Genomic DNA, 14490 nt, shown 5'->3' with positions numbered 1-14490 from the left:
AAAATCTTCCGGGGCTTAAGTGGTTAACACACACAAAAATGAGTGGAAAGTGAGTGATTACATGCACAGGTAGATTTTATTTGGGTGCAGTGCACAATCCTGCCTGTCTGATGTTTGACCAGTAGAGGGCAGTAGGAAGCAGAGGGTGCTGGGTGCTACAAACTCCTACAGAGTCACAGAGGCAGAGCAGAGTCAAATGTGAACTGACAAGCGGAGAAGCAGCCTGTGCTCTATTTCTCTCTCAATCTGCTTCATGTAGTGTCTGTCTCCTCTGTAATACGTCTCCTTCTTGCAGTGTCAGGAGCTCATTCTCTGCTTTTTTCCTTTCTTGTATTTGGTTGTACACTTTTTAATTGTCTCCTGCACTTCTGACCTGAAGATTTCCAAGGACCAGACATGGGTGATGCTCATGGGTCATCCGCTAGCCCAGGTGACTTTCTCCTTTGTGACACCTTCACCCAGGTTCCAGGAGATGGGATTCTCCTCTCGCTGCTCCTGACCCAGAAAGAACTGAAAATAGAGAGCCTGAGTGCCACCTCGTCGCCCCCCCACCCATCATTCAATCTAACCGACTGTGTCAGCTGTCACTCCTTCAAGGGTAAAGACCCCAAAGACATTGGCGGCTATTTCACTGTTGTGTTTTATCCTCTCAGGGGGATGTTAGGATCTACAAACCACAGGCAACGAATTTCTAGGACGTTTCGGACAGAAGCGTCAAGGGACACGGAGCAGAACATGAAAGTTGCCAGGGCCTGGACGGAGAAGATACGGCAGTTGTCCATGGAGCAAGGTAAAAGGGGTTACCAATGGGGGGGGAATTATCAACTTCTAAAAGTTTTGTCAAGTATTTCACATGCTACTCCAGGTAAGATCAGGCTCCACAATCATGTCTCAGGTGCTAGCTTGTCTAAACCAAAGCAATCAACTGTACTAACAATAGGAATGAAGATCAGGCTCCACACTATACAATCACATCTCAGGGGCCGATTCTGCTCAACTCCAGGGCACTCTGTTATACCAGCAACTGGAACACCACATAATGAGATGCAAGGTAATATTAAGTGCAAGTTTCTGTTGCTAGGCTAAAAGTTTTGGTTGTGGCAACTCTGTAGACGGTTACCACACTTGATGCATCGTGATGAAGTCGTTTCCTGTCAACTGATGCCTTGTTCAGCAAGCTTAAGGCTCCATTCACACCTGAGCATATCATTTTCAGGCGTTTGGGCGTTTTTCAGGCATTTTTGTCGTGCGTTTTTTGCAGGTGTTTGGAGGCAGGCATTGACATCTAAAGCCGCGTACACACGTACCGATCGTCGGCCGAACGATCGGCCGTCTTTTGTCCGAGGTCTGTCTTGTCTGTTGAAAAGTGCAAAAGACTGCACACGAATTTTGTCGGCCAACAACAGCCGACTGCAGAAGTGATGTCATGTGATGGTTAACTTTCCTTGTCTTTTTTCTTTTCTGAGCATGCCCAGTCTTGCAAATCTGCTGTCTGTCGGCCGAAATCTGTACTGACTAGTAAACAATTGGCCGTTCTGGTGTTGGCCAACAAAATTTTAATGCTGAACAGATTCTGTTCGGCCGAAAATGCGCTGTCGGCTGTCAGAAGCATCATACTAACAAGCTTACAATCGGCCAATCGGTCGTCGGCCGAATCTTTACGGCCGACAATCGGTACGTGTGTACGGGCCTTAACTGAAACGCTTGTAATCTGCCAAAATAGAACCTCATGTACTTTTTTGAGCTTCAGGCGTTTTGCTTCAGCCAACAAAATGCTCATATGTGAACAGGGGACATATAAAATGCATAGGATTTTGCTTGTTGAGCGTTTTGAGACTTCAGAGAGAAGCGTTTTACGAGCTGAAAAACACTCAGGTGTGAACAGGGCCTAAGGCCTCATGCACACAGGGCATTTTACAGCTACTTTTAGGATCGTGGGGCGTTTTTTTTTTTTTTTGCAGCTTTAAAACGCCCCTCCATGTTATTCTATGGCCTCTTGCTCACACAGGCTTTTAGGAGCTGTAAGTGGCATAGGCCTTTTGCAGCTGTTAAGAAAAACCAAGGCCAGCGCATTCTGGAGCAGCAGCATTAAGCTGTAAAAACGCCTGACGCTGCTTAACGCCGCATACAGCGTTAGGCTACGTCAGACGTTTTTAAGCTGTAGTATTTGGATTTGAGGTTGGTAAATAGAAGAGGGCAGAGAAAAGCTGCTAAACGTAGCTAAAACATGCATTACTGCCAATACAAAACGCTTCTAAAAGCACGTTTTTACAGCTGCTTTTTCCTGGCGTCAGAACTGGCTTTGCAGCTTGTTTTTTCCAATTCCCCCGTGTGCATGAGACCGTACTAGTAATGTATAGGTGGATGTTGTATAGTGGACAACTGTAGTAGGTAAACAACCCTATAAATGAAGTTGACTTAGTGACTTTATGACGGTGTAAAACAATCGCCTGTTTCTTGCATTTCTGTTATTTGCTAGCAGTGAATACAAGGTATGTCAAGTTCATCAGGGATCATGAAAATGTTTCCAACTTCAGCTGTTGCACTTTTTTTAAGCTGGGTATTCACACAGGTTTTTTTGTTCAACCAGAAAGTTGAACGAAAAAAACCTGACAGATCTCGGAATCCTGCATCAACACAAACCATGTGTATGCAGGCATCTCTCCCGCTGCGCTATTATATTCTAACAGGAAAGACCCCCCCAAATCAGAATACACAGATCAGGGTGGAAGCCATTGGCTGTAAGCGCTGATCCAATGCTGGTTTTCAAGCATGTACCAAAAGTCAGTCGGTTGGTTGCTGCTAATCGCATACAGGCAGCATTTAGAGCTACTGACAATGATGGGATCAGATGAGAATGGACAGGCGGTCCGTTCTGATCCGATCTACCCATAGAGGACAGAGGGGATCTGACAGCTCCGTCTCTGCACACAGAGCAGAGACGGAGCTGTCATCCGCCTGCTCAGCGGGGAGCGGCATATCGATCCCCTACTGAGCCGAACGAACTCCGTCGGGTGGTGCGTCCGTGTGAAAGGGGCCTGACAGTTTAGCACTAAAACCACGTTCACATTGGTCCAATTTGACATACGCCGTTGTGTTGACGGCCAACAAAAATTTTATAGCCTGCACACCAGATTTTATTCGGCCGAAAAGTCGGAGTCGGTTGTCGAAAGCATCATACTAACAAGCCGAAAATCGGCCGATCGGACGTTGGCCGAAAATTCACGGCCAACTATCGATGCGTGTGTACGAGGCATAAGATACCGGCTTGAAATTGTGCGAGTTCAGCTGAACTCAATTTCAAAACGGCCTCAGTGTGAACCTGGACTAAAGATCAATGACTGAGCTCAGGAGGCAGTAATCAGAGAGGCAGTTGGGTGTAGAGGAAGGCTATATGGAGGTTTGCACACATGGACTTGTTTAGGTTAACCCCTTACTGCCCAGGCCTGGCATTCCTGAGTTTAACTTGGACTGTTACAACCAGGGGGTAGAAAGGTCTGCCTGATCACATGACCATTGTGATTGGCTGTCACAGTTGTCTCATGATCAAGATCTGGTCCCGCTGGCTCTCAACCCTCACTACAGACCAGGAGCTGTCTTTGATACCTCAGTTCCTGTGCTGGGAGCTTGGAGTAAACCTGCTCTCCGCATATTGCTGCCGAGGGATGCATATGTGGTAGGGTTGCCACCTCATTCTTTTAAGCCCTGGTTCACATTGATGCTGCTTTGAAATCATGCTACTTCACATAAAGTAGCAGATCAGTGTGATTTCAGGTGCTACTTGAAAGACATCTGTGCAGCTTTATGCTCAGATGTCTATTAAAGTTGCACCTGAAATTCACAAAAGTGGTGCAGGAACTACTTTTACAAATTGGTTCGGCGCTGCGAAGTCGGAGTTGCACCAATTGGAACATTGTTGACTTGTCATGCGATTTGACCTCTCAAATGGAATGGCAAATCGCTCCAATGTGAATGAGGGCTCGAACACATATTATACAGGCTCTGTTGCTGGTTTAGTGCCAGTTCACACAGATGTGATGCGGGAACCCTGCAAATCCACTGCGTGTTCTCGCATCGCACTCGACTCGCAGGCAGTTCACACTGCTATATGCGAACTGCTAGAAGTGTCAATACAAAGTTAACGACACCCCCAGATCAGTTCGCATATCACAGTGTGTGTGAACACCCATGCGATCCGATTCTGGTGCGGACCAAAAAATGGTCCTATGCGACTTTGGTCTGAATGCGATGCGAATTTGCAACGCCAAGACATCGCATGTGATTTGCAGAGCAGTGCGCTGTGAATCACATGCGACGTCTGACATCGCATATGTGTGAACCAGCACTAAGGTGCTAATTAAACTCACTTATCTGCATTAAATTAGCACTAGAACCTATGTAATTATTGTGTCTGGTTTTAAAGGGATGAGGTGGCAACCCTATTATGTGGCCATTAAAGCCTACCCTCTTTGAAGCTGAAAAACATGCATTTGAGCCCCCGTTCAATTCAGCACGATTTGACAGGTCAAATCACATGTCAAATCACAGCCTTTTGCCGGCAATGGGAGAGTCCCAATCGGTGCGACGCTGACTTTACGGCGCCACACCGATTTCCAAAAGTAGTTCCTGCGCTACTTTCGGTGACTTCAGGGGTGATTTCAATAATCGTCTGTACATGAAGCTGCACAGATATCTTTGAAGTCACCCCCAAGTCGGATTAAAATGCAGCTTTGAAATCATGCAAGTTCATCTGAACTCACACAATTTTAAAGCTGGGTTTAGTGTGAACGAGGGCACATGGGCAGAAAGATGTTTAATAGTACAAGGCAGACAAAAAAAGAAACCCTCAAGCTAGCCATAGATGGATAGAGTTTCATAAGACACATTTTAGAAAAACTCTTAGGAAAATTTGCATGAAAATTCTCAAAACATTTGAATGTCATTCAAAAGATTTTGTTTGTATTTGACCACTTTCAGACCGGAGGATTTGGCTGCTCAATGACCAGGCCCTATTTTGCGATTCGGCACTGCGTGACTTTACCGGACAATTGCGTGGTCGTGCGAAGCTGTACCCAAACCAAATTGATGTCCTTTTTTCCCTACAGATAGAGCTTTCTTTTGGTGGTATTTGATCACCTGTGCAATTTTTATTTTTTGCGCTATAAACAGAAAAAGAGCGACATTTTTGAAAAAATAACAATATTTTTCACATTTTTTTTTATATGAAATTCTCATAAAAAAATGAGAAAAAAAAATGTAAAAATCGAATTTTTTTAACATTTTAGGCCAATTTGTTTTCTGCTACATATTTTTGGTAAACAAAAAATCGCAATAAGCGTATTTTGATTGGTTTGCGCAAAGGTTATTGCGTTTACGCAAAGGTTATTGCGTTTACTAACTACGGGAAAGATATATGTAATATTGATTGTTTTTTTTTTTTTTTTTTTTTTTTTTTTACGGATCGGATCCCTAACTGACATTTTTGACACTTTTGGGGGTACCAGTGACATTATTACAGTAATCAGTGCTAAAAATATGCACTGTTACTGTAAAAATGACACTGGCAGGGAAGGAGTTAAATGTACTGGTGATCAAGGGGTTAAATGTGTCCCACTCCTTAGGGGCGTGATTCTAACTGTCAGGGGGTGTGGCTTGTGAAGTAGGGTGTGGCTTGTGAAGTAATCACAGAGACATGAGATCCTATATAGCAGGTTCACATAGCCTCTGTGATCACTTCAGGGAGAATGACAGACGGCTGTGTTTACATCAGCCGTCTGTCTTTCTCCCTCAGCTGCGGGAGATCGTGAGTGGCCGGCGCCCATCGAAGCTGTCGGTCACACGCGCTGGCTCCCCGGCTGACAAACAGGGGCGGGAGCGTGCCGGCGGCGGCGCACGCTCGCCCCCTAGAGTCTCCTGAGCGAGCGACGTAGTACTACGTCGCTTCGCTGAGGAGCAGCTGCCTGCTGCATGTCGGCCATGTAAGTTTTGTGCGGGCGGCTCTGTGGGGGGCTTCGTTATAAGGTAAGTATTTAATAATAAGCTAGTATGCGATGCATACTAGCTCATTATGCCTATTCTTTTCAGGTTTTTTAATTTTTACATTTTTTTTTGGGAGGTTTACAACCTCTTTGAGGGCATTTTGTCTCCGAGTCACAAACCACGCACATATGACAGTAATCCGCTTCGGTGACTTGAGCACTGAATTGTCAACATATCCCAGTAAACATGTTAGAGGATCCACTGAATGGGATCTAATTTCCCATTAAGTGTGCTCACAACCTCCGCCCAATACCTCTGGAGTTTTGGACAGTACCATAATAGGTGTATCAAGGACCTTGAATTGCTGCATTTAGAACAAGCCAGATCGGCTATAGTATTCCTATAATATCAAGCCTCACCTATGCAGCAGGTCAGGAGGGCCGCCCCTGGGAAGGAAGAAAAGCACACACAAGCGGGCCTTATTAAAGAACGACTTCTTGGCTCACTTCTTCTTTTCCTGCAGCGCCCCTCAAAAATGAGGCTTGAAATTGTCTCATTCAAACTTCATCTGCGTGGTGATTGTGTCTGCCTTCTCTCTCAAGTGGTCAGGGGGGATACCGAACTGAGTCTTTGCCCCGGGTGAAAGAATGTCTGGTAAAGTTTCCGAAATGCGTAGTAGGGATTTTATTAATCTGGTGCAGATAATTTTCAAAGGGCCATAGCACAAGAAAAAGGTCAGTGGTGCTTTATTAGGTTCCCCCGAGAGTCTTTTTATAATTTTTTGATGTAGCACCCTACAAGGTAGGTACTAGGTAAAGTATAGTGGGTCTTGTCTGCCTAACAGCAGGGCCATTATTTTCAGCTGGGCTGTCATGTCTCCCAGGTGTGGCTGTTGGGACTGGGGAGTCTCCCCACTGTACTTAATGAGAGGGTTCTCATTGGGCAGTGGAGGAAACCCAGCCAATGGTTCACTCAGGCCTGTATCTACCCCAGCAAGGCAGATTCTGCTGCACAGCATTCTGGGAGTGGGTATAGGTTTGAGGGGAAGACATGACGCAGAGTCCCAGGAGGGAGAGTATTGCTGTTTCTCCTCCTGTCAGAGGAATCGGGTGTCCCAGGCGGCTTGTCTGAGGGGACAGAGGGCTGAGCTGAGCTGCAGAGAGGATCTGGTGTGCCGAGGACCAGCAGAGCTTAGAGGGATCGAGTTTCAGGAAAGCATTCCCAGTTCGTGAGTACTGCAAACTGCCCCTGGAGGTCTGCCAAGTTAGAGGGGACCACTCTGGAGAAGGTCAGAGGGAACCGGGAGCTAGCTAGCCGGTGCAGGAAGCAAGTGTAAAGGGGGTGCCAGTGTTGACCCTGAAACGTAAAGGGGGTGCCAGAGTTTGGGCCCTGAAATGTACAAGTGGGTGTCAGTGTGTGGACCCTGAAGAGTAAAAGGGGTGCCGTGTGTGGACCCTGAAGCGTAGAGGGGGGTGCCAGTAGTTGGGCCCTGAAGTGTTCAGTGTACAGTGTACAGTGTTGAGAGTTGCAGAAGCAGTATACAGAGGCTACCTCAGTCAGGAAGGACTGGAGGGAGCAGTGTTCAGGACTTTTGAGCTAACCAGAGTGTCAGAAGTCAAGTTTCAAGTACAGTTCAGTAAGTCAGTAAGCGTTGGTCGGCACCCAGCTGGCATCAAGACAGCGTTGGAAGGCATTTTTCTTCAAGTGTCCCATTTTGTACCTAGTTGAGCCAGAGGAGTATCCCACTCATTCCCTTCTCCCATCCACAATATAAAATAAACAAAACAAACCAAAGATGCCGGACTGGTCTTTGACTCAAATCTCACACTTGGGTATTCAGCTTAAAGGGGCTGAAGGTGTTACAGGTGACCATGGCAGACCCACATCTGGCTCAATGCCTGGAAAATCTGCTACATTTATATGAATTAATGGGGTTTATTTACTAAAGTTGGAAGGGGAATACAAAAAACAGCATTTTTGCTTGCCAATGATTGGATAACGGAAATCGGCAGAACTTTACCATGTTCACTAAGCTCTAGGTAACAAAAGTGTAACTGCACTACTAAAGTACACAGTCGATTTTCATTTTAGTAAATCAATCCCTATGCATCAGAGTTGTTTTCACTTGCACAGAGGTTACACATAAATTCGGCTTACTTTACAGGCCTTCAGTTTTCATTTGGATAGGAGCGGTTGTAACTTAGCCAAGTAGCAGATGAGTAATTGTAATTATATATCTGATTGGACTTTGAAGGTTTTGTTCATTTTGTCATTGCTGGGTGGTTCCCGTGTGTTTATTGATTTACGTTAGTTTCACTGAGTCATTGACCTCTATGTTCAGAGCATTTGCTCTATGCTGAAGTAAAACCAGGTGTATCCAGTATGATGTGGACAACCAACAGACAGGTGAGACAGGTTAAGACACATTCCAAGCATATTTGATATTCCTACTCTATAGTTTTCAGTGTTCCAGTTCTGAGTACAATACTTGGTCATAGTAAGCCCACATTTGTACACAGCCCAGATGAGTGCATCACCTAGACTAGCCTTTCTCAATCTTCTTTCCAAAAGGAACCGCTAAAATAATCTTCAGGTCTCAGAGATCCAATTCATCAGGGGTTAAAGCCGTATCAAAGTGGTTGTAAACTCTCCCACACACCTATGAGCTTTTTTTCGACTGAAGCTCAAAAAAGCACAGGAGCAGTGGCGGCCGGTTCGTTAGGGGCGCAGGGGCGCCGCCCCCCCATCCATGCGTCCGGCCCCCTAATCTGCATGCAGGGGCGCCGGACGCATGGAGTTCAATGGGGATTTTTTTTTATTTTTTGCATCACCTGATTAGAGCCAGAGGCTCTAATAGGGCGATGCAAAGGGTGGACCCGGGGCGCAGAGCAGTGCGTCCCGAGCCCACCCATTGTGTGACAATAGCGAATGAAAATTCGCTATTGTCACACTGATCCTCCTCCTGGCCAATCGGGAAGCGCGTCCGATACGCCCTTCCTGATTGGCCTCAAGGCAAACCCCATGCCATTGGCCGAGGAGGAGGCGGGAGCGGAAGATCTGGAGGAGACGCGCCGCTGGGACAGAGGAGAAGCCGCCGTTAGGGGGACTGAGGAGAAGCCGATCGCCGCCGCTGCTGCTCCAGGTAAGTAAGGGGGCACGCACGCTGATCTCTGCATTGGGGGAATGGTATGCTGGTCATTGCATTGGGGGCACGCACGCTGATCTCTGCATTGGGGGCATGTATGCTGGTCACTGCATTGGGGGCACGCACGCTGATCTCTGCATTGGGGGCATGTACGCTGGTCACTACATTGGGGGCATGTATGCTGGTCACTGCATTGGGGGCATGTATGCTGGTCACTGCATTGGGGGCATGTATGCTGGTCACTGCATTGGGGGCATGTACGCTGATCACAGCATTGGGGGCATGTATGCTGGTCACTGCATTGGGGGCATGTATGCTGGTCACTGCATTGGGGGCATGTATGCTGGTCTCTGCATTGAAGGGGGCATGTACGCTGATCTCTGCATTGAAGGCCCCTTTCACACTTTTGCGACCTCAAAGTCACACAATTTTTTTACAGCGTTTTTTGCCGCAAAGCAATGCCTATTACATTTTTCTGTTTGCCCCCCCCCAAAAAATTTTGAGCACCAGCCGCCACTGTATAGGAGTCCTTAATCTGTTGCCAACCGGTGGCAGGCAGCCACTCCCAGGTGAATTGCCATAGCTGTACGTCACTCGCTCTGGGGAGTCTAGGGGCGTGCGCACGCCACCAGCGGCATGCTCCCGCCACTGCTCGTCAGCGGGGAAGCCAATACAGCGGGCAGACGGCTCCAATTGCCGCCTGTCATCCGCGATCGTTACCCGCTGAGTGAGAAGGGCAGTCGGCCGTTGTAAACACAGCTGACCGTTCTTCTCCTTGGAATGATCATAGAGCCCATGCGATCCTTCTATATAGGATCACATGTGTCTATGGTCATTTCAGAAGCCACGCCCCCCCGCAGTTAGAATCACTCCCCTAGGCTCACATTTAACACCTTGATCACCCATAATGTTAACCCCTTCCCTGCCAGTGTCATTATTACAGAAACAGTGAATATTTTTAGCGCTGATTACTGTAGTAATGTCACTGGTCCCCCCAAATGTGTCAGAAATGTCAGTCAGGGGTCCGATCTGTCCGCCGCAATGTCGCAGTCCCGCAAAAAAATCGCAGTTTGCCGCCATTACTAGTGAAAAAAAAAAAAAACAATAAAAATGACATAAATCTTTCCCGTAGGTAGTAGACGAGCAAGGCCCGAAGCGAAAAAAAAAAAAAAAAAAAAAAAAAAAAAAAAATAGCGCAGGGCAGACATGACCATGTGAAGAGGGGAGACAGGGCAGGTGTGAGTTAAATTAAATTGTTTTGAGTTGGGGGGTATTCAGGGATTGGTGTATCAGGTTTGGGAGGGGTTGAGGTACAGTTAGGAGGGGTGGCCCCTCAGATTGGAGGTCAGTGGAAGTTCAACGGACGAAGGAAGAAGAAGCTTGGTCACCCACCTTTTTCACTGCAGAGCATCTCACCTCAGCTTCCCTGGTCTGTGATGGCGGATTTGGACGTTTTGCTGGAGCAAATCAAGGCCGCTGCCGCGGTGAAGGGGACTGAGTGGCTCCGGTCCCAGGTCTCCACGTTGATGGGGGTTCAGGACTCTGCGCAGGATTCGGAGGGGCTTGCGGTCCCGCGGGCTCGGCGGTCACGGCCGCCGGAGCGTTTTTCACCGGACCCTTCCCCTCGAGCTCAGCGTCATCCTAGGAGCCCCGACAGGGACCCTTCAGGGCCGCCGGCTAAGCGTACTCCTGCTGCGGCCGTGCGCGCCTCTGGGAGGAATCCTCTGCATGGACGGAGCTCTGGGGGTAGTGGGGGGAGGCGGCCTTCGGTCTCTCCCCGTCCCTCTCGCCGGGGTGCTACTGGACTGGCGGGCTCCCCTATTGGCGATGCTCCGGTCGGAGGGGTGCCTCGGCGTGGGAGCGGCTTCATGGCGGCCGGTGGCAGCAGTGATCGGCGGGACTCGGAGTCGGCCTCGGCTGGGCGCAGAGAGATGACGCGGCGGGGCAAGTCACGTGGCCGGGTCATCGGAAGTTCGGCTGGTTCACAGAGGTCTCCGTCGGGCGGAGCTGGAGTACGGGGGCGTGGACGCCTGTCGCTCGGCTCTGCAGATGGCGGGAGTGCGACACCTGGTGGACGGATGTCGGCGGTGCCCGGGGACGATCGTTCGGAAGGCGAGGTGTCCGGATCGGATGTGGAAGAGGATGTCGGTGGTCGGTCGGCGACGAGGGAGGCTGGATCGGCGGCTGGGGGCGCCCCCCCTGGGCAGACAGGTGAGGTCACAATTCCTTCTCTGGCTTTGTCTGATTTGCGGGGCTTGTTTGATGTGGGGGGTGGGGGTGCTGGAGGGGCTCGGGGGGTGGGGGTGTCCCGGCCAGTGGGGGCGGGGACCCCGGAAGGGGGTGATGATGGGGGTTTGAGGGGCTTCCTCCTGGGTCTACGGGACCTCTTGGGGCGTTTGCCCCCGGGGGACGGGGGCCGCTTGTCTCCAGCGGCGGCTTGGGTGCCTCCGGCGGGGGGCTCGGGCACGGAGCCGGGGGGGGCCCCGGGGCTGGCGGGGCCGTCTTCCACGGGGCTAGTTGCGGGGGGGGGCTGGGGCCCCTCCCCAGGCTGGGGCCCCTCCCCAGGTTGTTGGTGCGCCGGCAGTGGTGGCAGTGACGGCCGGGGCGGCGGGGGACAAGACCGGGACGGCGAAGGAGGGGAAGGCGGACGCTGTTCGCCTGGACGATTCAGCGAAAGGTGAGGTATATGTTTGTTTTGAGGGCCCATTGGGGGCACATTTGAAGCAGGAAGTCCGGGAGAAGATCTGGAAGGGTGAGTACGTGGAAATCTTCACGCTGTTGCCCCTCGAGAAGTTTCACCTGGACAGGGTTAAACCGGAGGAGCGCAAGAAGGAGGACGAGGAGGCGCGACGCTATCGGCTTATCCCTCGGACCTTCGCCAATTGGCTGCAGGCCTTTGCCATTCTGGCGGGCGTCATAGGGGAAAAGGCGCCGGAAAACTGCTCGGCCCTGTTCTGCTACATGGACGCTGTAGGGGAAGCCTATCGGGTTTACGGGGGGTCGGCCTGGCTGCGGTACGACGAACAGTTCCGGCAGCGGAAGGCGGTTAGGCCGTCCTTGCGGTGGGACCACAAGGACATCAGCCTGTGGATGCGGCTCATGTCGTCTGCGAAGGCTCCGAATCAGTTTTTTCCAGGGGGGGCCGGTGGTTCTGCGTCCCCGGGACAGCCGGCCGCAAAGAGGAGGGGTTTCTGCTGGCAATTTAATGAGGGTTCCTGTAAGTTCGGTGGCACATGTCGCTTCAAACATGAATGCTCCGGTTGCGGAGGTTCCCATGCCTTGGCTCGGTGTTTTAAGTCCGGAAAAGGGCGGTCCGGAGAGCCTTCGCACAAAGGGGACGACGCCGGTGAGGGTGGAAAGGCTGCGGCCTTTTCTAGATAGGTACCCCGATAGGGCGGCTGCCCGACTTCTGGGGGAGGGTTTTGCGGTGGGTTTTCGTATCCCTTGCTCTTTGGCCTCGGTGCCGCCGGTGGCGAGGAATTTGCGTTCGGCATTGCGCCACCCTTTGGTGGTGTCGGATAAGTTGCACAAGGAAGTGGCTCTCGGTCGCATGGCGGGCCCGTTCTCGGAGGTGCCGGTGCGTGACTTGGTGGTTTCGCCGTTGGGGGTGGTTCCCAAGAAGGAACCCAACAAGTTTCGCCTCATTCACCACCTCTCCTTCCCAAAGGGTGGGTCTGTGAATGACGCCATCGACCCGGATGCCTGTACGGTGTCTTACATTTCCTTTGACGCCGCGGTGGCCTGGGTGCGACATTATGGGCGGGGGGCCTTGATGGCCAAATCGGACATTGAGGCGGCGTTCAGGTTGCTCCCGGTTCACCCGGACAGTTTTCGATTGCTGGGCTGCCGGTGGCAAGGGGCGTATTATGTGGATCGCTGCCTTCCTATGGGCTGCTCCATATCGTGCGCGCTGTTTGAGACCTTCAGTTCCTTTGTGGAGTGGGTGGTTCGGGAGGTTTCCGGTGTGAATTCGGTGATCCACTATTTGGACGACTTTCTGTGTGTGGGCCCGCCCTCTTCCAACGGGTGCGCGATCCTGCTTGCCACGTTGCAGCATGTGGCCGGGAGCTTCGGCATTCCGTTGGCCCCCGACAAGACGGAAGGCCCGACCACGGTGCTCAGCTTCCTGGGCATTGTCGTGGATTCGGAGGCCATGGAGTGTCGCCTACCGGAGGATAAATTGGGGGCTTTGAGAGCTGAAATTGAAGGGGTGCTGGGTTTGCGCAAGATTCAGTTGCGCAGCTTGCAGTCGTTGCTGGGTAAATTGACTTTTGCCTGCCGCATTATGCCCATGGGCCGGGTTTTCTGCCGACGGCTGTCGGCGGCGACTTCGGGGGTGAAGTTGCCCACTCACTTCGTCAGGCTCAACAGGGAACACAGGGATGACTTGCGTCTGTGGCACGGTTTTTTGGCCACATACAATGGTAGATCCTTGTGGATGGCCGGGCCGATCAGCAACTTTGATTTGGAACTGTTTACCGATGCTGCTGGTTCGGCGGGGTACGGGGCTTTTCACCGGGGGGCGTGGAGCGCCGCCCCTTGGCCGGGGGCATGGCAGGTAGCGGGGCTGGTCAGCAACTTGGTGTTGCTAGAACTGTTCCCGGTGGTGGTGGCCCTGGAGATTTGGGGGGCGGAGTTCAGGAACCTGAAGGTTCGCCTCCATTGCGACAATCTCGGGGTGGTTCAGGTGATCAACCGCGCGTCGGCTTCGTCTCAGCCGGTGGTGCGCCTCCTCAGGTATTTGGTTTTGCGGTGTCTACGGTTGAATGTTTTCCTGTACGCTGTGCACATTCCGGGGGTTAAGAATGATATTGCTGACGCGCTGTCTCGTTTTCAGTGGGACAGGTTCCGGGAGTTGGCACCGGCAGCGGAGCAACGCGGAGTCACGTGTCCGGAGTGGCTATGGGGGATTGCCTTGGGGTCCTCGCTGGATGGATCAGGAAGTCGGTGAGCGAGTCCACGTGGTCGGCTTATTGCAAGGTATGGTTGGAGTGGCTGGAGGTGTTGCGGGTGGCATCGGTGGATCCTCTGGGTCCGGAGGTCAGGTGGGTGTTACTTTCTTTTGTCTCTGATCATTTTGAGAGGGGCGCGTCGGCTTCCGCTGTGGCTCGCAAGTTGTCCGGCTTGGCCTTTCTGTTTAAATTTCTGGGTTGTCAGGATTACACGAAGGACTTCGTGGTGAGACAAGCGTTACGGGGCTATTCCAGGGCTTATCGGAGGAGGGACACTAGGCGCCCGGTGTCCTTCGCTCTTTTGCAGGACGTCTGCCGGCAATTGGGGGAGCACTGCGCCTCGAGTTACGAGGTGGTGTTGTTTAGGGCGGCCTTTTCTCTCGCTTTTTTCGGGGCTTTCCGGATTGGGGAATT

At 51.2% G+C, this 14490-nt stretch overlaps 1 protein-coding gene across 1 annotated transcript in view; it reads left to right on the top strand.

Annotated features, from left to right (window-relative positions):
- The first annotated feature begins 200 nt into the window (after positions 1 to 200).
- Positions 201 to 14490, top strand: part of SPHK1 (sphingosine kinase 1) — a 91930-nt gene continuing 77640 nt past the window's right edge. Inside the window, exon 1 of the mRNA XM_082271697.1 lies at positions 201 to 790. Within this exon, the coding sequence (XP_082127823.1) occupies positions 397 to 790 (394 nt within the window). The 5' untranslated portion in view covers positions 201 to 396. The remainder of the gene's footprint in view (positions 791 to 14490) is intronic.

The sequence above is a fragment of the Pelophylax lessonae genome (genome assembly GCF_965119305.1).
Source record: "Pelophylax lessonae genome assembly, chromosome: 11".
In the NCBI taxonomy this organism is placed as follows: domain Eukaryota; kingdom Metazoa; phylum Chordata; class Amphibia; order Anura; family Ranidae; genus Pelophylax; species Pelophylax lessonae.
The sequence above is the reverse complement of the archived record's forward strand: the minus strand, read 5'-3'. Positions and strand labels throughout refer to the sequence as shown.